Source organism: Chiroxiphia lanceolata, chromosome 3 (assembly GCF_009829145.1).
Source record: "Chiroxiphia lanceolata isolate bChiLan1 chromosome 3, bChiLan1.pri, whole genome shotgun sequence".
NCBI lineage: Eukaryota > Metazoa > Chordata > Aves > Passeriformes > Pipridae > Chiroxiphia > Chiroxiphia lanceolata.
The window spans coordinates 115,221,705-115,245,815 of NC_045639.1; the positions used below are offsets into that span (position 1 = coordinate 115,221,705).

The 24,111-nt window shown below is 44.0% G+C and overlaps 1 protein-coding gene across 12 annotated transcripts in view; it reads right to left on the minus strand.

Moving 5' to 3' along the window:
• The window catches only part of HMBOX1 (homeobox containing 1), a 107,428-nt gene that overhangs the window by 17,836 nt on the left and 65,481 nt on the right, over positions 1–24,111 (minus strand). For all 12 annotated transcript variants that reach the window (XM_032681785.1, XM_032681782.1, XM_032681778.1 and 9 more), the window contains exons 5-6: positions 17,583–17,693; positions 10,056–10,209 (exon numbers count right to left, since the gene is read on the minus strand). In XM_032681785.1, the coding sequence (XP_032537676.1) occupies positions 10,056–10,209; positions 17,583–17,693 (265 nt within the window). The remainder of the gene's footprint in view (positions 1–10,055; positions 10,210–17,582; positions 17,694–24,111) is intronic.

A 24,111-nucleotide genomic window follows, 5' to 3' on the forward strand; every position in this document is an offset into this window, starting at 1 on the left:
ATTCTCAATCCAGGAGGAAAAGCATGAGGAAAATCATAAGGAAAAGCATTAAAAAAAGAATTCTCCTATGGAGACAGGCTAGGAGAGCTGGGGGTGTTCAACTGGAGAAAAGAAGGATGCAGGGAGAACTTGGAGCCCCTTCCAGAGTCTAAAGGGGCTCCAAGAGAGTTGGAGAGTGACTTTGGACAAGGGATGGAGGGACAGGACATAGGGAATGGCTTCCCACTGCCAGAGGGCAGGGAGAGATGGGAGATTGGGAAGAAATTTTTTCCTGTGAGGGTGGTAAGGCCCTGGCACAGGTTGCCCAGAGAAGCTGTGGCTGTCCCTGGATCCCTGGAAGTGTCCAAGGCCAGGTTGGACTGGGCTTGGAGCAACCTGGGATAGGGGGAAGGTGTCCCTGCCCATGGCAGGGAGTTGGAACTGGATGATCTTTAAGGTCCCTCCCAACCCAAACCATTCTGGGATTCTGTGCTATTCTTTCCTTGTCAAAGAGCCTGCTGGGCAGCCACCCCCCATCAAGCTCTTGTGCCCTTGGCTGTATTTGCCTCAAAGATAGAGAATTTAATCAGATTCTGAAAAGGATATAATAAAGGCTCAGGGAAATAAGAGAGGCTGAACATGAAACTGGAAGTCTCAGTCCAATGTTCCTGTCCAAGGGGTGTTAAGCAACTGAAAAAGCACCAGTCCATGTACATAATAAGCAACAAATCAGATGACTTTTTCTATATATTGTGTACTTATATGCCCTGTTTTCTCATTCGTTTTTCTTTATAAGGAAATCATATTAAAAAAACCTTTTTGGACCAGGTCCATGTCTTCTACTCTGTTGACTGAGTTCCTCACAAAAAGCACAATATTACACGTGTTCCAAAGGAAAATCAACCATGAAAAAGGTCAGTTGTGCTACCCTGGATCACCAAAAAAAAAAAAAAAAAAGGGAATAAAAAAGAACCTAGGATGTGGCAGTGACTTCTGTGGGTAAAGCCCATACAGTTCTCTGAGAGAACATTCTTTTTAGTCTCTTTAAAGTGCTCCACAGCCTGACCAAGGAGCCCATAAATACATGATGCAACACACTTAAAGGAGTTTTACTTAGGAATTTTCCTCCCTCACTTCTCCTTGTAATTACTCTGTTTATTACTTGTATAAAGACCTCACATCTGTTACTGGATGGCAGAGAACTTCCTTTAACTGAGGTAGGTTTGGACTCTGTTCAGAGAGGAGCTGCAGTGAGAGTCAGCAGGAACACTCTGCACAGTTCCAGAAACCTGGAATGGGCAAATCCAGCCGTGCTTCAGGCTGGATGGTGCTCCTGGATCCTCCTCACTGACAGCTGGATGCAGCACAGGTAGAGGGGACAAGGTGCCAACCTGATCACTGATTCCTTCTGAATGCTTTCCAGATCCCTCAGGATTTAATTCTGTAATTCACTCCAGTGGGTTTTTCCATGGGGAAAGTTACAGGTCAGGTGGATCCCGCCGAGAGGGACAGCTGTTCCTTCAGCTGAACTTGGACCTGGACAGCCCAATATCCCATCTAACCCAGCCCAATATCCCATCTAACCATGGTCTCCTTCAGTTCAAGGCCACTATCCCTTGTCCTGTCCCTCCATCCCTTGTCACAAGTCCCTCTCCAGCTCTCCTGGAACCCCTTTAGGCACTGGAAGGGGCTTGAAAGTCTCCCTGGATCCTTCTCTTCTCCAGACTGGACACCCCCAGCTCTCCCAGCCTGTCTCCATAGGCAAATGCTTTTTCAAATGCTTTTCCTCCAGGACTGGGAAGAGCAGCATCCCCAGCCCTGTCAGGCTTTGCCTTTTTGGTGCTTTTGTTGCATTGTGTCTTTTGGTCACAGTGACTTAACAAAGCCATTAAAAAACAGCCACACAAAATGCAGCCTGAAGGTGTCAGGGGCCACCTCACACAGTCTGTGTGACAAGGATGTCCTGGCTTTCCCTGCCTCCTGAATTCATGGTAACAGCTAAGAAAACAGCAATTAATAACCATTAATATAAGCTTTTTGTTACCAATTCCTTCTGCATCTTTTGAACAGAGCAGTCACGGGGAGAAGAACACCATGAGGGATTATAGCAAGTCAAGCGCTGGCAAAGAAAAAAACCTCAAAGAGAGAGAAATCACAGCACCAGATTTGGATTTTCACAGTGTCCTTACAGCAAACAGCATCTAGAGGTCTCAACACGATTGTAAAGAGCACTGGGCTCTGTGCATGGACAGAGCACAACCCTTTGCCTCAGAGAAGTTGTGCCCTAAAATGACTGGCACTAACAGTTAATAACGTTCTGGAAGGTGAATTATTTATACTGGATATAAATAAAGCAGGTATTTTTGAAATTCACAGCAATTAACACTCCCATGATTCAACTTTATTTGCTGTCTTAGGGTAATGCACACGGAAAGGAACAAATTCCAACCCCTCACATACATGAGTGCATCCAAATTATTGTAATCCTTCAGGAAAGACTGTTCAGAGAAAAGATGCTCTCAGTCAATACACAAAAGTGATCAGCAAAAAACACAGATGCTGGGCTGGAGGTCAGAGAACAACAGGAATCAGATGCAGCTGGTTGTATAAGCTGGAATATTCACCCTGGAAATATGGAAATCAGTTCTGCTCAGGTCCCTGCTCACCTGCCCCAGGTCACTAAAAACTGAATGTAGGAATAGAAAAGGTCCGGAGAAGAGTGACAATTAATATTATTAAAGGCAAGGGAAGCCTTGGCATCTGAGAAGAGATAAGAGAGTGACTGTTAAGTTCAGAGAGGAGATAAATGAGCAGCACATTGATAGCAGCACATACTGCAAATGATGAGGGATAAATGCAATGTTCTGCCTTGTTCTTTCTCATGATACTCAGGCCAAAGGGACCTTGGACTTTTTAAACACATTTTAGCATTTAAAATGAAACCAGGTATAATTAGTTCTCCAGAAGTACCCTGAAGACCTTGGTAGGATTTAGAAGGAATTACATATTTATGTGAATAATAAGAATGCCCAGAGCTACAATAGCAGGATTAAAAAAAATATATATACAGGATAAGAGATAAGAGCTTTTGTCCACAGCCACACCAGCTATCCAGGTGTAAACACCAAGTATTTCAACTGGTCCTGCAGAAATGCAGGAGAGTATCTGGACTAGAGAAGAATTCCTATCCCTAAAATGTGGGTTTACAGCACCAGGCAGTGCTGTTACAGGTCAGACTGACAAAGTTCCTTTTTGTAAATGTTGATTTCAGTTATTCTGCCCTTGGCAGATACAAAAATTTTATCTAGAGTCTGCTGCAAGGAGCTGCCCCTCCCACAGTTCATCTCTTTTATTATTAAAAAAAAAAAAAAAAAGGAGAAAAAGAGAGAACACAAAGATACAAAAAGCACCTGAGCTCTCTAAAAAGGAAAATAACTCATTAAGTGCTGGATCCTTGAGGAAACCAGAGTCTGGCGAGACTTTGGACAGACATCCTTGCTTTCTACTTTACTGCCTGCAATCTGCCCAACAACTGGGATTTGCTTACAGCTGATTAGAATAGGAAGCTTGTATATTATGCATGTCTGAGAGGGAACAGAGCTTGATCTGATGCAAAATAAAGAAGATCCTGTGTCAAGCAGAAAATGGCTGCTCTTGCATTTTATGAAGACATACAGCAATGACCCTGAGCCAAACCACTTGAACTTTCAGGCAATAAAAAGATCTTGCCTGGGTCTGAATGGCAAAGTGAACTTTGCTGGATGCCTTTGCAAAGTGCCCTAGCTCAGATCTCAAAGCATTTCACAGGCAAGAACTGCAAAGATCCTAAAAAAAAAAAATCCAAAACCAAAAAACCACACTCCCTGAGTCTCAAAGGACTTAATGAAGTTGAACCTCCCACTGCAAGTTGCTGACTAACAAACACCTTATGACAGAGTAGAAAGAGCTGGAAAATAATGTAAAGAAATCACCTGATGTTTTCCTCTGCATTAAGATCAAGTGTCTCAGAATCATCCTGACAGATTTCAGCTGATTTGCTCCTGAGAAATGTTCCGTAATTCCCGCAACCTGCTTAATGCTCTACCATTCCTGAAGTCAGGAAGTTTTTCCTAACCCAAATATTTCTTGGCAACCCAAAAACTGGAGGCTTTTAGCACCTTGCTCACCCTTCCTTTGGCTTGGCTCAGCTCCAGAGCAGGTAGGAAATATTTTAGAGTGAGAACAGCGAGTCACCAAAAGGTTCAAGGACATCTGAGGGTCACAGGGACGGCAGAGCACAATTCCCAGCACTCCAAACCTCCCAGCAAGGCCAAGAAAGACGAGCAGCACTCTGTGGACGTCGTTATATTGATGAGAAACTGATGTTCTGTTCCTAACAATGTACCAGCCTAATGGAAGAGGCCGAAGGACACGACTTCCTGCTCTGTTGGCAGCTTGGAAAGGGAGAGACGCAATGAATCCCAAACTTCAATCTCCTCCAAAGCCTTGCACAGGAAACTTAGATCCCCTATGGGGCTGGTATTAAGGTTCTGCTAGAAGACATAACTAAGAGTAATGGGATAAAATTAACTAAGAAAATTTCCTAACTGGATTTCAGGAGCTAATAGAGCTCTCGTTTTCCCCAGGGAAGCCGTGGAAGCCCCGGCGCTCGGGAGAGCTGCAGTAATAGAGCTTTCACAATCGGAAGGATTTCTAATAACCCATGTCAGGGCTGATACTGCCCAGGGCCAGGACCATGGCCAGGACCCCATGGGCCCATCCCAGCACCACTTTGTCGGGAACAGGGATGGAGGTGCCTCTTTCAGGAGGGTAAAACTTCCGCAGTGTAGAATCACAGAATGGTTTGGGTTGGAAGGGACCTTAAAGATCATTTTCTTCCAACTCCCTGCCAGGGGCAGGGACACCTTCCACTAGCCCAGGGTGCTCCAAGCCCTGTCCAACCTGGCCTGGGACACTTCCAGGGATCCAGGGGCAGCCACAGCTTCTCTAGGAATTCTATTTCAGTTTCTCACCACCCTTATAGGGAAGAATTCCTTCCCCATATCCCATCTAATCCTGCCCTCTGGCAGTGGGAAGCCATTCCCTCTTGTCCTGTCCCTCCTGTCCCTTGTCCCAAGTCCATCTCCAGCTCTCTTGGAGCCCCTTTAGGTACTGGAAGGGGCTCTCAGGTCTCCCTTGAGCCTTCTCTTCTCCAGGTGAACCCCCCCAGCTCTCCCAGCCTTTCCTCAGAGGACAGGTGCTCCATCTCTCTAATCCTCATGGAACTAATACATTCCTGCTCCCTGGAAAAATCAAAAGACCCCTCTTCCATGATGCCAGCACAACTGCCAGTATGGCCACGCTTTCAACGAAACCAGGAACTCACCCAACTCAAACCAAACAAAACCAGAACAAAACCAAGCAGATCAAAAAACCACCATGGATAATCCATATATTTTTTGTTAAACTTCCCCTTCCTTGTGCTCTCAGCTGTCCTTTGCCCTGGGACAGCTCTGGCACCCCCTCCCTGCACAGCAAGATGAACCAATTCAGGAAAATGCAGGGGAGGGAACAAAAAGGATTTATTTTCCCTGAACTGAGTTGAACTGGCTGCTATTTCCATCAGACAAGAAACATATCTGGCACAGTGTAGGGTGGCAGGAGCAGGGAAACTGAGGAGGAGGAGGAATTGAGAAGGGTGGTGAGGCAGGATAACACCTAAGGATGAGCTGGTGACAAACTGTTAATTCAGCTCAGCTATAGCATGAAACTATACCCTCCTATCTCAAGAAATCTAAACCCATTTCTCTCGGGAATAAAGCCAAGTGAAACACCTGACTCTGTTTTGCCACCTATGAAATGGGGATAATGGGTATCTATATCATCTTAGTCTTATTTAATCTAAATACACCCTTTACAAAAGGAGTTTCACAAGCACAGACAAGTGTTAAAATAAAAAAAAACAGACCCATAAAATCAAACCAAACAACCCTCAACCAGAAAGCAAAGTCTCTGTTCCCCAGACAAACTGAAATACGTTCAACTGATGAATTATTCATTTTTGTTTAGGGCAGAATTTACAGGTTTTTTAATTTAATCTTTGGATAAAGTGTATACTTAAAAAACAACACTCAACTCCCCCTCCAGTCTTTAATGGCACTCGACAAAAGTGCCTTAAAACGGGTATAAAGTCACTGATTCTGCTGCCAATCTTAGTTATTCTGTTTGCCTGAAAAAGAAGATAAACCTCGACTCCAACACATGATTAGAGGAGAAGCACAAATCACTTGGGGAAAAAAATAGTAATAAAGAAAATAAAACAACAAGACAACACAGCTTCGTTTAAAAAAAAAAAAAAAGAGAGAGAGAAAACCCTGAGGGAATTTTCTATTTCGTGGTTCTAACGAGAGGGGTTGAAAAGAAGAGGTAAAGCAGAGAGAAGAAAAATAAAAATTATCTGTGGGACAAGAAGTAACAGAAAAAGAACAGGAAAGTGAAGCAGAAATGGGCTTTCAAGTTTAACCTGAGGTTTGCACAGAAAGGACTCTTGCAGGCTTAGCTCTGTTCCCAAAGGAGGGCAGAGCCACACGACAACACCAACACACTCAAAACTCAGCATATTCCACGGGCAGGAGGCTCCAGGAGGGAACAGGTCAAGGTTGGTATCAGTAGCACAGCAGAGAGAAGGAGCTTTGCACTGCAGTTGTCTGAACCACACCTAGTCTGCAGTTAAATATAGAGCTTTACTTTCTGGAACTACTGCTCCTCTTAACCTTCACAGCATAAATATTGAGAGAGATGTTTAAAATAAATAAATAAATAAATAAATAAATAAAGGGAGAAAAGAGACCCGAATCCATTGTCCGAAATCTAAGCCCAGAGACTAATAAACTACTCTGGGAGGATTCCAAAAAAGCAGGGAAGACTGGAGAATTGAATTACACAAACCACAAGCAGCATTCTGGAAATCCAGTATAAACCAATTAGTTTCTTTAATACACATATCCTGTACACAGACACTTAGGTACATCAGACATCTAAGTGTATGGCCCTAACTCTAATCTTAATCCTATCAGGTTGGCACCAATATAATAATTAATTGCACTGGAATTTTTGTTGATTTCAATATTTAAAAAAAAAAAGAGAAACGAGCCCTTCAACCCTCACCCTTCTCATTCAGCTCATGGGCCAAATCCTGACTGGTGCTGTGCATTTTCAGTGCTCCAGGAAGCAAATCCCTCTAATTTTTGCAATCAAATTCAGGTCCTTCCCCTGAAGTGCTCTCAGCTGGTTTGACACATTGACTTTTAGTGACAGCAGCTCTCACCAACTGAATACAACTCAACAGCACACAATTAACTGACAGAGCAGGTCAACACCCCCACCCTCACAGTATTGTTTACACAGTATTCCAGTAACATCCAGAAGGAAGAAGTTCTGCAATACCTACACAAGAGTTTCCAGTAAGGTTTAGATTCAACCCTCTTATCTTCAGGTTTTAAACTAAATTACTAAAGTTAGTTCTAGTGCAGAAGGCAACCAGAGAGGGAGGTGCTTACAACCCTCATATGAGTTGGATGGAATCGTCTCCTGCATCTCTGTTCCTCCTTGCTAGATAGTTATCAGCTGAGGTTCCCAAAGCAGCAGGACATACAAACACAATGCAGTGGAATTTGCACTTCCTGGAGGAAAACAGCCCATTAAAGTGAGATGCCTCCATTCACAGTCAAAATTTAATCCTTGGGAGGAAAATGCAAATTACCCAACAAACAGCACCGGCCCACAGGCAATGCCAACCACCATTTTAGTTGCCAAATGCTTATTCCTCACCCTGTGGCATGGAGGAAACCCCATCTCTTGGGCCAGACAGCCAGGAATCTGGTTACCTCCATCCTGCTGCTGTTATGAGTCACATTCTGGACAAGCCTGGAAGACTCCACTGACTTATAAGTGAAATTAGTTCCTTTCTTCCCGGGGCTCCCAGAAGAGCATTTTTCTCCCACTCTTTCAGAACCTGTCACATAAAACAGCTCATCCCTCCAGCTCTACTAGGCCTACTAAAGCACAACAGTTTAACAACCATATTCCCAGCTTGCTTTATGGTGTAGTTTTATTGCCATACAACACTTTTACTGTGGTCCTGCCTTGAATGAAACTCCTCAGCCCTGATTTCCAGTACCCCACACAAGGCTGGTAAATTCAGCGCTCACAGTGACCTACCAAGGGCTTGGCAAATTAACATTAAAACCAGGATTAAGGCAATGTGGCAGCAGCAGAATAAGAAGAAAACCCCTGCAGCAAAGACCTTACAGAGCACAAGACACAGAGAACAAAACCAAGAACGACAAAGAAGAAAAGAAGTTAATGAAAAATTAAATCGAGCGATTACGTATCTGCATTCATGACTGGGTGATTTCAAACTCAGCACTGATTTGCTTCTTTCCATAACCAAACCCAAATCTCACACCTTTCTAACAGGCACATCAAACCACCACAGGTTCTGTGAGAGTGTCTCAGCAGAGACAGGCTTGAGGAGAGGTGTGGAGGAGGAAAGGGTAGTGCTGGTTTGCTCAGCTCTTCCTCTGCTCTGTGTTCCCCCACAGAGGTGTCTGAGGCACAACCAGGATTCAAACAGCAAATCACAGCAGTTATTGCACTTCAGGCCAGATAGAAACCAAAAAATGAAAACAGCCACATCCAAAGAGCTCTAATTCTACTTCAGAGTAACTATTTCACACACAGAGGGTTCATCAGGAGATGGTGCTGTCCTGAAGGCACACAGAGCTGTGGTGGTTTTGTCATTTTACACATCAGGACAGTCATACAAGCATTTTAAAGTGCTAAAGATCCTGTACTGCCTCTGTGGAGGGGGACACCAGAAAAACACAGTCCTGTACAATCAGATCCCAGGACTTTGCATTAGCTTAGTCCAGCAAAGCAGAACAGATTTCAAATATTTCCTTCAGGGAAACATCCAGCCTAAGCTGAAAATATCAATGCAGTGCCAGGCCAGAACAGGGAAACAAACACTTAGTTACTGGTTCCAGTCCTGCAAAGACCCTGTGATGGCCTGTGCCCACACAGAAGTGTGTCTATCCCTGTGTTCCCGAGGCAGCTCAGGATTTCAGTCTTAGCTCGGCCTCAGCTCCTGCTCCTAATCAGTTCCCCAGGCCCTTGTGCAAGCAGGAGGGAAGAGAAGCATTACAGAAATGGTAAAAGCACATCCCACAGATCTGCTGGCCGAGGGCTCGCTGGAATTGCAAACCAGAGGAGTGTAGCACACACATGGTGCTTCCATGGAAAGGAAGCTCCTCCTGCCCTCAGAGGAGAGAAAACTCTTCCCAGCCATTTAGCCCTGAACAGAAACAAGCATTCATCCCTAAACTACATCTGAGTTCACTGGCCCTTTCCTGTTATACAACATTATCCACAAAAGAGACATTACTGCGAGCAGAGGGAAAGGCAAAGCACGCCCAGGCTCAGAGTGCTCCATCTCTGCAGGACTGGAGGGCTGGGAGCTCTAATGATCACCTCCCACTCTGCAGATGTGTTTGAAAGATCCACTTTGCTCTGTGCTGCTCCCAGCTCATGCAAAAGGGTTGTAAGAGCCTTTTTGGACAAGGAATCTATGGTTTGTTAGGCAAAGTTCTGCATCCTGAGCAATCACAGCGCTGTCGAAATGCCAGTACCAACTATAAAATACCCGGATACACGATGAGGGGAAATCAGGAGAGTGGGAAAGGAGAAATGCAGAGTGTAAAGAGAGTGCAGACCCCCACCAAGAGGGAGCCTGGATTAGGCTAAGTGGAAAGGTTTCTGCAAAAGCAAAGGAAGAGCTGAACACCAATACTCAGCTAAAGACATGATGTCCTGGGGGCTACAAAAAAAAAAAAAAAGAGAGATTGTCCAGAGCAGTGTTACATTTTTTTAAACAACACATGAGGTAAAACAGCTCCTCCTACTCTCTAGAATCAATTACAGGCTTGCATAATGCTAAAACACACCCATGAAAACAGTTCTAGTGTTCACCAGAGCAGGCAATAGGACACTTGAGTTGGGTTTAAAACACCCATCTCCAAACCCCCAGAGTGACCTACCTTTCCATGACTGCCAGGCACTCCTTTCTCCACGTGAACCGACTGCCTCGCCGTAGTCTGAAGGTCCCAGAGGTAGCTGTGACTGGGGGAGGCGTCTGTCTCCATTCTGGCTCTTCTACTGGGATAGGAGCTGGTCTCATGCTTAGTGTGGCCCCTAAGAATAACAAATATTGTGGGGTTTAGAGGGTTAAAAGTCATGCCCATCCTCTCATTCCTGTTCGTGGAAAAAAAGACAAGACAGATGGTGAAACCATTCAAACTAAAAAAGTAAAGCATTGTCAAACACCTTAAAGATACACAAAGGGTTGCCACCCCCAACCTCCAAAGCCAGAGAGGTACCAGGTGACCATGGAAGTCTAAGGAGACATAACTGAGCTGACAGGCACTTAGGAAGAGCTGTTGTGTCTTCATCAAGAGGAAAGGGGTTGTACAGAAAGGGTGAGCTGTGCCCCAGCTGGGATTTATTTAGGCTGTGCTGCCACCTGGTCTGTCATAAAATGGGAAACAGCAAGTTCTGTTTAATTTTACAGCAATGTCAGGAAACAAAATGGAAAATTTATACCAACGATATTTCAGTGTGTCCAAAGAGCTGAGTGAACACCTGAAGCAGCTCCACCAACAGAAGCACAACCTGTGGCCTGTGCAAACATGGGCTCACGGGTGCCAGGGGGCCTGGAAAAGTCACTGAAAGCAGATTAACACCACAACTTTCCTCTTCTGCCCCCCTTCTGTGGATGTATTTCTCCTTTCAATAGCTCTGAGCTGGAAAGCATCAAGCATGAGACGGGACTTGGCAAGATGCCTTCAGGAAAGGCCCCTTTGAAACTCACCCCTGATTCTTTCCACAAGAGCCTCTCAGTTAATAAATCAAGATAAATCAAGGCACACACTGGGAGATCGATCTTTCATACATCCCTGGGTGAGGACGGGGAACCTGGGACAGGACACGAGGACAGAAAGCAGGGCATGTTCTGAAGGACAGTTTTGTGCTCAGTGACTTCCCCCACAGGGAGGGAAGAGCTGTTCTTGTGTGCAAAACAGAAAGAAGAAAAAAAAAAAAAAAAAAAGGTGTATGAAAAGATAAATCACCACCTCTATCCCACAAGCATTCTGAGCTCCACCGGAATTCCTGCACCGGGCAGATCCAGGAGGAGCAGCTCTGCTCACAGAATTGTGCACACACAGACAGCAAAAACCTCTCTGGGTTGGGATTTAATCATCTAAACAGATTGTGGTAGTGAAACAACACTGCTCCTCTAATACACAACGGGGTAAAAGGGTCAAGGGAACTTAAGAGTTTAACCAATAAACAAATTCCTGCAGCTAAAAAGCAAGAAATGAGCTATTTAGGCACTTGGCTGTGCTCCCTCCCAGAAATGCACACGGAGTATTTTCCTCACTGCATCTGTGGCAGGTAGTGGAGCTCCAAACAATTTACAAATGTTACCCAGGAGGAGCCTGTAGGAAGTGAAGCCCCACAATCTCTGCCTTGCACACACAACACACGGTGCCTCTCACTAATTCCCAGCTAACGAGCCCACACAGATTACTTGGGTTTTATTGAAACATGAAGTATTTCCTATAGTGCCAATTTTACTGGGAGGCCATTTCAAGGAAAGCTCCTTATCTGGTTTTTCTAGTACTTGCACACTTTAGGGGGCTGGGTGGGTGTCAAGTTGCCAAGCTTTAAATACACTTCAAAAATTGAAAAACAAACAAGAAACCACAAAACGTCCCTCCTTAACAAAAAAAAAAATAAAAATTAAAAAAGAGACAGGGAAGAACAGGAAAAGAGATTCACTTTCCCTGCATTGTCTTAGCAATATACTTTCCCTACCTGAAGGTTTAATTTCACAGGGAGAATACAGGAAAATCAGTGATGCCCAACATCAAGGTAAGTCCTTCCACGAAATTTTTCTCAGATTTTTCAGACAGAGGCTGAAAAAAATCTGCATTGAATGCATAAATTTGCTGCTGCTGCTGCTGCTGCTACTGCTACTGATATGTTCACATACTGAATATAACATACCTTTTTTTGTTTTAGTAGCCCTGCTGGATCAATTTACCTATTTCTCTTTTCTATGGGGTAACATCAATATCGGCAGCAGATAAGAGAGAAATATGCTGAGAATTACAAGCAAGTACCACAAACAGAGAGGGAAGGATCTGAATGCATAAAGAGACCCAAAATGGGCTTGGATGTACATGTGGAAAGAGTGGACATGGGATGCACCAAGGGCTGGAGCCCCTGTGCCCTGGAGCCAGGCTGGGAGAGGTGGGGGGAGTTCAACTGGAGAAGAGAAGGATTCAGGGAGACCTTGGAGCCCCTTCCAGAGCCTAAAGGGGCTCCAGGAGAGCTGGAGAGGGACTTGGGACAAGGGATGGAGGGACAGGACACAGGGAATGTGTAACCACTGCCAGAGGGCAGGGTTAGATGGGATATTGGGAAGGAATTCTTGGCTGTGAGGGTGGGGAGGCCCTGGCACAGGTTGCCCAGAGAAGCTGTGGCTGCCCCATCCCTGGAGTGTCCAAGGCCAGGCTGTACAGGGCTTAGAGCAACCTGGGACAGTGGAAGGTGTCCCTGCCCATGGCAGGGGTGGAACAAGGTGATCTTGAACCAAAACCATCTATGATTCCTGACATTCACTGCTGCCACATTTGGTGAGGTAACTGTGGAGCTTTTCCTCATCCCCCTCTATTCAATGAGCACTTGGGGATCCCGTTTATTCTGCTGTTCCAAAGCTTCATCCCAACCTTCTCACCACCCAGCTCCACTTCTTTATAACTTACTAAGTTACATCCCAGTCACCAGCTCAGAATCTTTTTATAAACCCCTCAAACAGCTTTTAAGAAGAAGAAGTGAAACTTCTCTCCTGAGCAGACAAGAGTGGAGAAAATGCAGCATGAGATTTTCATCTCAGTAAATGCATCAAACAGCCAGACATCTCTCAGGGGTGTAGAGGTGAACTGTCTGGGAAGAACTGCCTTCACAGAGGGAAAGCAAAAGTGGCATCTCTCACTCCCTGCCAGTGCTGAGCACCTTTTCCTGCAGTGCTGGGTTTTCTCTGTGCAAACCTGAATTCCCTCACATGCAAGGTATGACTTTGAGGATCCTGCAGGTGGGTTTTTGGGGAGAGGAGGCAAGATTGGTGCTTCCCAAGTGGAATGCAGCTCTCTCTATATTCAGAATTCCTCATGGAGAAGGCCTGCCTTCTCTTGGCACATCCCAGACACCATCCTGAAGAAAGGGAGTTGCTGTAAGAGCATCACATGCAGTTGCTGATCCCCATCACGTGCCCCACAGAGGCTCTGCCATAGGGGCCAGGCACAGGATGGTAACTCCGAGCCTCAGGCATCTCCCAGCTCCAAGGAACCATTTCCTGGCAAGCCTTTGCAGCAAGTACCTCTCTTCCACTGCACTGATAAGAACAGATGTCTCACTGTATTTTTAGCCAGGCTGACCCCAGATCACACAATAAACACCTCTCAGTTCCTCCCGAGCCAGAGCAGATTTGGATCAGCAGCAGCACAGCAAAAAGTTCCCTCCAGAGCTCCTGACCTGGATGAAAAGGATCAGAGCAGGGACTGTTTGCTCTGGGAAATAGCACATCATCAACAATCCATTCCCAGTGCAAACCCCCTGATTTTGGGTAGGCTTTTCTTTTAGAGCTCAACAAGAACTGCTGGGGGAATAACACAAGAGATGCTACATCTTGACAATAACTACCTCTCTTTTTCCCTTTTGTTCAAGGAGCAAGAGCAGAGGGTTCTCTTCAAGGTGACCACAGCTGCCTTCCTATTACAGAAGACTGGCAGAAATAAATACCCAGCCTAAATGGAAGCAGTCTGTACCCATCTGTAACTTTAACACATCATTTCTAGGTGCCAGCTTCACTTTGCGCTACAAGAGGCAAGAGACAAGTTAAAGTTACTCCATAACAAACTTTCCACATTGTCCAAGACCCAGTGTCAGGCAAACTAATCAGGGTAACAACTATCAATCTAAAAAGAAATATTTATTTATTTAAAACCCATGGGCTCTGAAAAAAATCAGTCAGAACATTGCAGGACTCTCTGCACTCATATACTGGCTTCTGAAATATATACTATTTATCTATTGCCAAAATGCTCTCAGTCCTCTACAAACCACAGGACAAGTGGTGCCTGTCTGAAAAAAAGCGCCATCTAAATGAAAAGCATCCCTATTAACTGGATTAAAGACCTTTCAAATGCATTTAGCATTGACTTCTCCCCTTCAAAAAAAAACTGCCTTTCACCCTAATTGGTAACTCCTCCCAGAAAAATTTACAACCAGTAGAACACTGGAATTCACAGCATTGCCATTAACTCCGACATCACTCCTACCAGGAAAACGTTGATTAAGACATTTTTGAGCAAGATTATTGCAAACAGTAGGAACAGTGGGTGGGTTTTTTTCCCCTGGTCCATGAGACTTCAGTCTCTCTTGCAACGTTCCAGCCTGCTGCTGTCTGAACACCCACCACCAGAGACAGGAGAAATACAGAAACTGCCCATGCAAACCAGCAATCAAACCCAAGCAAGGAACAAACAGCACATTCAAGAGGTCAGAGAAAGCTGGAAAAGAATGGAAGTGATGGAATTGCTGAGTCTCTTCCATATAGGAGCAACATCTGAACAGCAGCAGTGTCCTGAAACTGCCTTAAGGCTCCCCAGCATGAAATTCTTTGGTTGGCAGATGCAGGAAAGCTTGTGGATGATTTAAAGCATTATATAGCACCATTCTACATTTGAAAAAAAACCCTAAAATAAAATATCTTTTTATATATTTATAAGTTATCTTTTGCTTATATAAGCACAGTAAAAGACAGGCCCTGCTGTGAGGCAAAGCAGGGGTGTCACACTCAGGGAATGGGGCTCACCTTTGTTGAGGAGATGGGAATGAGGGATAGAAAGGTGAATTCTACAAATTGTAGAGAAAAACTGGCAGAGCCAAGGGAAGGCTGCAGGCCTGCCAAGAGATCTCCAGTCCTTTCCACACAAAACAACTATTCCTCCTTCCCAGTTTATAAATTGATTTTATCTGCTGTCCTAGTCCTTCAAAACTGGTTCAATTTTAAGTGAAAGGGTTTTTTCCATTACACAAATTCAGTATGGACTTACTCTGAGCTTTGCAAGACAAGGAATTAAAGAAATTGGGGAACTAATTAGTTCCCAAAGACCTCACTTTGCCCATTGGTAACTCAAACATGCAGGTGTTCTGCACACAGACCTGACTCTATCACTCAAAGGACTGAGGTTTTGTCCCCAGCAGCTGGAATTGGAAAAGTTGGGAATTCTGAGAACAGAAAGCCAAATGCCACTTCTTAGCAAGCAAGCAAACAGAAAAAAGCACATGCCAGTCAGTTAATCTCTCAAGTTTCCTCCAAGGAGGACAATCTTTCACACTCTACAGAGAGTGCAGTGATGGCATCACTTCTTTGGGAACGTGGCACGAAGTTCCACTGATTTCCTCATTTTCTGGCTTTAGAGGAGGCAGCAGAATGTAGTGGTTTGTCTACTAATCACAGGATACTCCAAGTAGAATCCAAAACTTCGGCTCTAAATTGGTTTTGTAACAGTGATTTAAATCCAGAATTCTTTGAACAAGGTTGGTACCTTCCAGAAGACACTTGTTAATTATCTCCTGGCTACCTGGTCTGACCTGCAATATAGTAGATGGCAGTAATTCAAAGCAGTGGATGATCCTACAATAAATAAATAAATACAACCCCATTTTCCTCAAGCAGACTTTCCCCACAGCTGCAGGAAAGCTGAAGGTTCATCCCTTTACCTCAGTGCCTTAAAAGAAACCAAATGTTATTTGGTTCTAGAAGGAATTTAAGTGCATCCAAATAGTCCCTTTGCTTAGGCAGAGGAAACAATTTGCCCTTTACACTTCTTGAAAATGCTGTTTAAGATTTCTTATTGGGAAAAAGGTTACACTCAAACAACCCCTCTTCCAGGAGGTTTTCCATGTGTGCATAAAGAAAAGCAGAGGTTCACGTGGACTCATTTCAATTTAAGCCACATCCTTCAGTGTTGAAAGTCTTCCTTCCTTAAGACACTTCTCAAGAGCAACAGGACAAAGGAGATGTGAGCTTGTGGATATGGGGAAAGAAAGAAGGTTAAGAAATAAAGATTTTAGTGCTGAATTGGACAAGATTTCTCTTATCCCAGCAAAGACTGTGATTTCTTAAACAGCTTCACGCGACACTGGCAAGAAAAGATGCAAAGTGACAGGAAAGATCCACACAACAGGTTTCATCTGGAGCAGATTTTTGTGGGTTTTTTTTCCCCAAAATACACTTTCCAAAACCCTCTAAGTTTCTCCACTACTTTGGAGGCAACACCTTCCATCAAAGGGAAGTGTCTGGAAGTCACTTTACAGGGCACAATCCCAGCCTCTCCACAGAGCTGATACTGGATGGTTGCACCCAGGAACTTTGCTGATCCTGAGTGTCACAATTCCAGCCAGAGCAAAAACCAAGGCTCCTTGGCACTTTCATTCTTTAAAGCAGATTTCTAGATGCTTAACAGAAGAAACAGGTTCAGCTGTCACTTTGAACCCACCCAACTTAAATCTGAGGCAGTCCCAGGCCAACTGGCAGCTGGAGCCTCTTGATTTTCAGCTCACACACAAAGCAGGGGTTTTGAGACTCTTGTTTTCACTGGAATTTTTCTTAATAGAGTTCTGGGTATTGAAGCCAAGCTCGCATTAGAGAGCCTGAGTTTTAAATTCCTTAAAACAATTACACAGTTAATTTAATCACGCCATTGTTTAAAGGAAATTAAACGTAAATATTTTGATCTTTACAATAAAACTGCTAAAGGGAAAAAAAAAGAATTGTGGTCAAACAAAATCTGTGGAGAAGAACAATGTGAGGAAATTAATTCAACTGTGATGCTGAAGATTGCTGGTTAGTTAAAGATAATGAGGAGCTTTACTTCTCCTTTTATATTCAAGATCTATTTTGAGATTTGGAGAGGCAGGTGGGATTTGAAAGACACATCTCCAGTTTATCACTGGAACTATCAACATCCCATCCAGGAGATCCAACTCAAAACCCTCTGAAGTTATCCCAAAGATCCTCTCTGCCAAACTGTGGATTTTTTGCTGCAACCCTGTATTATGCAGCCATTATTAATGTTTTCTAATTGTTCATTCTGAAGAGCCTCAGCAGGTATTTCATTAATTAACTGACTGTAACTCCATTGACAGCTTCTGATTCCCCGATTTAGTTAGTGGTGGGAGGGCAAGGCAAGTATCCATGACTGAGGAGCTGGACAGACAGCTATGGATGAGACAGATATGGATGAGTCAGCTCTGGATCATTTGTTGAGAAGTAAAATGAAGATCTGTTCCCACCCTCCCAAAAATTACACCGTTCAGAGGAAGAACCTCTGGAGTACCCCAGACTAGGAGTGAATTATCAGTGACATAACAGTGACAAAAGGTTTCCATTCCATAAATAAACAGCAGGAGATGTTTAGGCTGTATTTGTTTACCAGGATTTGTCTTCTCAAGCTGGTACCATCTGTAAAATGCCCTTTTCTTCTGTTCACTCAGGTCCGACCCCTGCTGCAACAGCCAATGGGAGATCCGGCTCTGACTGATCCCTGGAAAAACCAGAACAAAACACAAAAAAAGGAGAAAGAGAAAACTTGTTATATATAAAACATTTTTAGGTGGTTTTTATACTGATAAAAGGTGTTGCCTCACAAAGCCCAGGAACCTGCTTTTCCCAGGAAAAGCAGAGCTGAAGCCTCCCTGCCCTGTCCCAAACTGCTTTAACTTCTCCCTGGTGTTTTGTTCATCCTTACTCAAGGGACATCCTGGAATCTGCCCAATCGACCCCCAGGCAAAAAGGGTGCAAAATTGGGAAGCCAAATCTACCAGTGACTCGAATTGTCCACAACTTCCCCGACTCTTAAACTTCTTCATCTGTGAAATGGGAACAAGTCCCTTCCCCACTGTTACACATATATAACGATAGTTAAGAGATCGTTATCACTCGATGCTTGAATGAGGGAGATAAACACAGAAACAGTCTGTGTGATACAGATCAAATCAGCCCAGAATCGGAGCAAACCAAATGTCAGCAGCTGGAACAACGGTCAGAAAACAACCCAGGAAGGGCAGCTGCTTGCCAGCAAAGCAGGAGTCAAGCTCCAGGTATCCAGGCATGATCAGGGACAAAATATTCCAGTTTTTATAGCAAGATTTCTAAGAGTAAAAAGGAGGAAAAAAATCATAGAAGGTAATACAGTTATTTCCAAAGCCTGACAGTGAATGAAGGATCAATGCAGAAAGGGCAGAAAGTGATTAGGAGGGAAACTAAACAAAACAAGAGGTTTAAAAGTGCACCAGGAGGTGAACTGTAGGTTCACTTGGCAACATTAACAAATGTATATAGTTTGCTGAATAACTGCAGCAGAACTTCAGGCAGAACAACTCCCTGTGCTTTCCACAAGGCTCTTCAGCCACCAGGAAGGGTTAACAACATCTCGGCTCTCCTGAGAAGTGAAGTTTTAGGAGGTGCTCCAAGTAACAATATACTGCCAACACCACCTGTGCCACCACCTGCTTGGTGATAATGCCCAGGCAGGTAGAGGCTGGTTCTCACACAGAAACCAAACTCCCTGTTCCCTCTTGAGATGCATCAAGGTTTTGTAAGATCTCATAATCATATTTAACTCATGAAAATCAACTCCCTGTAGTTTTACTGCTTCCAATCTGGGGGTTTTACTGTGCTTTTTTTCTGAGTTGAACATTGAAGGTAGTTAAGTTCAGAATGTCTAAACTTGACTCTCAGGTACCATATTCAGGTGGGTTTACTCCAACCAGATTTTTAAAATCATGGGGTTTATACTCTTAATTGTTCTTCCTTAAACGGAATTCTGGAGGCTATGAAGTTTTAATTATCCTGGGGAAAAGGGGTAGGAATGTTTTGTTTCGGAGGCAGAAGTTTACTGCTATTCACCAGGGCTGGGCCCACAAAACAGACCCTGATTTTCTTAAAACCCATTCCCAGAGACTGCCTTGCCCACAACTGAAAGAGCTCAGGAACAGCTGGGGCAGCCAAGAGTTGCCTACCCCCAGGGCCCACACTGGGATCTAAAATTGAGTTTATATTACAAGGGAAGTGGAATTATTCAACCAAGCAGAAATCTTAGATCCTGCCAAGTTTACATCAAGTAACAGTGGAAGTTACAAGTTAATACCAAAAGAAGTCAATGTAAGTTGGTGATATCCTCTGGCCCAGACCAAGGCTTCAAGAGCCTAGTTGAAATCATGCCATCTAGATGCTTGACCACCAGTGAAAGGACCAAGTTTCGAAAATTTGCAGCTCTTGACCTACTCTTATGATTTATAAAAGCCATTTTTTGAACACAGTGCTGTGGGACACGAAGGTTTGCTGCCCAGCTCCCATCAATCACTGGGTAACAGCACCACACATTTACTTGTTTACTACGGTCCACTTACACTTACAGCAGTGAATTAGTGCGTGCTGAGTGCTTGGATAACAAACTAAGATATAAACACAGAGCACTGTTAGATAAAAATTATAAATAGAGATTAGATGTCCTCAGCAAGTGGAAAATCCGAATTCTGCTCACAAAGCTGCCTGACACGGTCACAACGTGTTACAGATGTGACCACTCCAGACCATGTGCTCGGGACAGCACAAAGGGGAAGGAGCCAAAAGACTCAAGCTGGGTGTTGCCACGTCCACTTTCATAGAATTATAGAAAAATCTGAGTTGGAAAAGACCTTTAAAGGTCTTCTAGTCCAATACCCCCTGCAATGAGCAGGGACATCTTCGACTAGGTCGAGTTGTTCAGAGCCCCATCCAACCTGACCTTGAACGTTTCCAAGGATGGGGCATCCAACAACTTTCTGGGCAACCTGTGCCAGGGTTTTAACATTCTCATTGTAAAAAGCTTCTTTCTTCTATCTAATCTAAACTGACCCTCCTTCAGTTTAAAAACATTACCCCTTGTCATAACAGGCCCTGCTAAGTTTGTCCCATCTTTCTTATAGGCCACAATAAGATCTCCCCAGAGCCTTCTCTTCTCCAGCTGAACAACCCCAATCCCTTCAGCCTGTTCTCACAGGAGAGGTGCCCCATTCTTCTAATCATCTCCATGGCCCTTCTCTGGATTTGCTCCAACAGGTTGATGTCTTTCCCCATCTTTTAACCTGTACCTGTCTTACCAGCAACTCTGCACTGTCACAAGGTACTGAACTGCACCAAAGTCCTCCGATGCAGAGCTGTACCTGTGCTGGAATCCTTCTGTGGCAAAATAACTGGTGTCATTTAGCCACAGCAGCTGATCCTTCGACTCACTGCGAGTCCTCACAGTTCACAAAGATGCTTCTGCAAAACATTCCTAAGGCATAAAACTTATCTGTACCTCAGCTCGGTTTAGAGGCCCAAAAACCACATTTCAACAGCTTCACTGATCAAGGTCACGTGCGAAGTCCGTAGCAGAATTGATCCAGGATTTCCTAGATCCCAGTGTCCTAATCCAAATCCATTCTTCACTCTTTTCAATTAAAAAAACAACCCCCCCCCCAGTTGTCACATCAGAGTCTGTTGCATCTCAAGTGCCTCAGGGCCAGGGCCAGGTACTGCCACCAGGACCGCGCCGGCACGTTGTCTGTAATCATTCCTCTCTAGGAAATTGCACAGGTAGGAAAAAAAGAAATCCTCCTGCTGCCAGAAGCAGCTTAATGAAATAAGTTTCTCTGGAGTACTGAAAATCCAGCTGTGTTGAGGAAATTCACTCCCAAACTGAATGGGGAAGACTGTCATCCTCTGGGCCCAGCAAGAGCAGGGCCACGAACACGTGGCTATGAGCACACATAGTTTTCTCACAGAAAACACTGAAGAGAAGTGGTGTTCACAAAGGGCTGTTGCAATTTAAATGCTGACTTCTTGTGTCACACATCACTCCTCCCCGTGGCAGGCTATGCTTCCTAACAATAAACCCCATGGAGATGGCAGGTTGTGCTCGCTCCTCTGGCCAGCCCTGCTGGCTGCTACACAAGTTATGTGGGGAAAGAGTTTCCCTTTCAAATATATAAAAGAAATGGCAAAGCACAGCATCAAGAGGAGGTATCTGCAGTACAAATCTCCTCATAACCCTCAACACTGCTACTCAGCGAGTCTTTGGGAACTGGTTTTCACCTTCACAGATTTGTTCGGCGGCTCTGCTTTGCATTTCTTTCATGTTTCTTTCAGGAGAGGTTTTTAGAAGCACCTGGAACACGTCAGACCCGGAGAAGAAAGTAACTGACTGTGTTTTAATTCTTCACTTTGTAAGCAAAGTCCTACATCCGCAGAACAAGTGCTTGCAAAGGACACCTATCAATTTAAGGAGATTAGCAAAGCTTGTTTACAGAAAACCTGCACAGATCAAAATCATAGGGGGGAAAAAAAAAGCTTTCCCTGTGTTGTCATGAGTTTAAAAAAAGAAGAAGGAAGGAAAATGTTTTTCAAAATCCAGTGGCATGCCATTTCAGATGATCAGTAACTCAGTAACTTTCTGAATTCTCTTCATACAGTGGAACTAGTTAAGTTTCTCTTTGTATTTGCATTTGCTCAGCATCCCTGTGTATAGGTTCCAAACCTTTAGGGATTTTATTTGTTCCAGCAGTGCTCCAAGGCTGCCCTCCACTGCACTGGATGCTGTGTGTGTTTAGCATAATGGAAAGCCAGCTCCTGGAATTCTCACCTCAGTTAAGACAGAGACAGTAGGACAGGGCTGGGCTGTACCAGCAGAATAATTGGGAAGGTGAGCAGAACTGCACCCTGCAAAGCTCTATGTGTATTTAAAAACAACAACAAAAAATAACCTCTGCGTTTTTATTCTTGGGTTTTGGTTTGGTTTTTTAAATGGTTTGGTTTTTTAAAAAATCTGAATTCAAATTTCTGCTCTGCAACCTCAGGAAAATGAGGGTTTTTTTTTTTTTTTTGTTCCTTCACTCCCTATGTGTAAAAAATGGGAAAGGTAGTATTTCCAAACCTTGCAGAGGCATCATCCATCAAAATACTTATTCCCATCTGCAAAGGGCTCATCCCTGAATACTCCTCCCTCTCTCCTTTACTGTAGCACAGAACAGACAGTTCCTGAAAAACATGTCCCCCACTTTCCAGCCCCATTTGGAAGCTCAGGCAGCATCTCTTAGCAAGTTTACATTTCTCTTGTTATCCTTTGCCTTCTGACCAGAACTCAATTGATGCCCAGACACAATTCTGGTGGCAATTAAGGCAAATTGCAGCACAAGACTTCAAATTATGGCTGATAAAAATTTGGCCCCTCGCCTGCCCCACATGGGGCTGAACCCCCACCCTGAGCAAAGCTGCAGCTCCTGGTAAAAGCAGCTCCAAATCCAAGATAGGAAATTCCGCAGGAACTATTATTAGCTCCTGTTTATACTGTCATTTTTCTTATCAGTAGGAGATTATTTATACAGAGCCCAACCCAAGTGCTTCTTGTTTATCTTATTACAGACACCATTAAAAAAGTTTCTATAAAAAGCAGCTCCTGTTTTTAGGACCAGCACTAATAAGTGTTATGTTAAGGTTTTGCTTCTTATCAATCATTCCTTTATTTTCAAGTCACCATTTAATACTCTTGTTACTATTTTCCAACCTGCCCTCTCCTCTCAGTACACCATAGAATGTCTTCCAGGTTTAATTTTTTCCCGTCAGTTTCATCAGCTAAATCATTTTTAAAGTTTCTGGTAATTTTATATGGACTAAGAGAGCCTAAAACATTGTTCTACTGCAACAGCTGACTTTAACCTTCAGCTCCATGTTCCTCTGTCATGTATCCTCCCTCTCCATCACCTCTCTCGTGCTACAGCAGGAAAAACAAAAGGAAAAGCTGTTTACTGATGCAGAGGCTGGGGTAGGAACGTGGATTCTGTTAAGTGCTTTTGCAATATGAGAATTAAGATGACAAAAAAGGAGAAACAGATTTCTGAATGAAAGAGGAGCTCGAAGAATTAGCAAAATAAGGCAAAATGGAAGTTTGGAGGGGTCCAAGTTGCAGCGCAGGTTTCTGCCCCAAGGGCAGAGTACAAGTTACAGAGTGGGGATAAATAAGGTCGTAAGCACTGGGGAAACATCACAGCCTCTGAGGAGCTGATCAGAAATCTGCAGCCTGAAGATGTCCAAACACATTGGTTCAGCTCAAGTTTATCACTTGTATGTCCGATCTGGCCGGTTCAAACCCAGCCATAATTAAGACAAGGCAGCCAAGTTTTAGACTCCAAGCTAAAGGTCCAATATCACTATTCAGATGCACTGTTATTGCCTTCCCCCTCCCCATGCCATGATCCCCTCCCATTACACACACATGGAATTTTTTAGAGTACTAAAGGAATTGGTGGAGAGGGAAAGGACAAAGTTGGCAGCAGGGGCAGCCAAGCCAAATAACTTTCCTGAGAGAGTTCAGAGCCAGCCATACATTTCTCTTCTCTTTCTTGCCTCTTCCTAGACCAGAATTAGCCTAAAAGCTAATTTATTCATTTTCCTCTTGTATAAGTAACTATTTACAGAACACCTTTACCAGTAAGACTAAGGCTGTAAATACTGAGATGATGCCATTTGGGATCATATATTCTGCAAAGCATTGCCTCTGTCTACACAAACTGTTATTTTAATGAACCAAAAGCAGTTTTCCAGGCATTCCTCGGGAGCCTCTTGGATGCTGGAGACATCTGAAGAACACACAAGTCAACCAGCACTCATCAGGCCTAAAAAACTCTGGAAGTGAGAGCCCTGGGACACGTGCTCTCTGCTCTGGATCTCTGTCCTGAGCTATTTTAGTCCCTCCTCACCACCCTGTGCTTTTGAGAGGAAGCTGATGTTTCTCCCTGGTAGTGCTGAGCATGCTCTTTAATCTGGTCCTTTCAAACATCTCTGAGATTCACTATTTCTTTCAGATAAGCCATAACTAGGTACTTGATGGTGGCATGCAAGTACTACACATCTGCTTACACAGGGCTGCGGGTTATATCTAA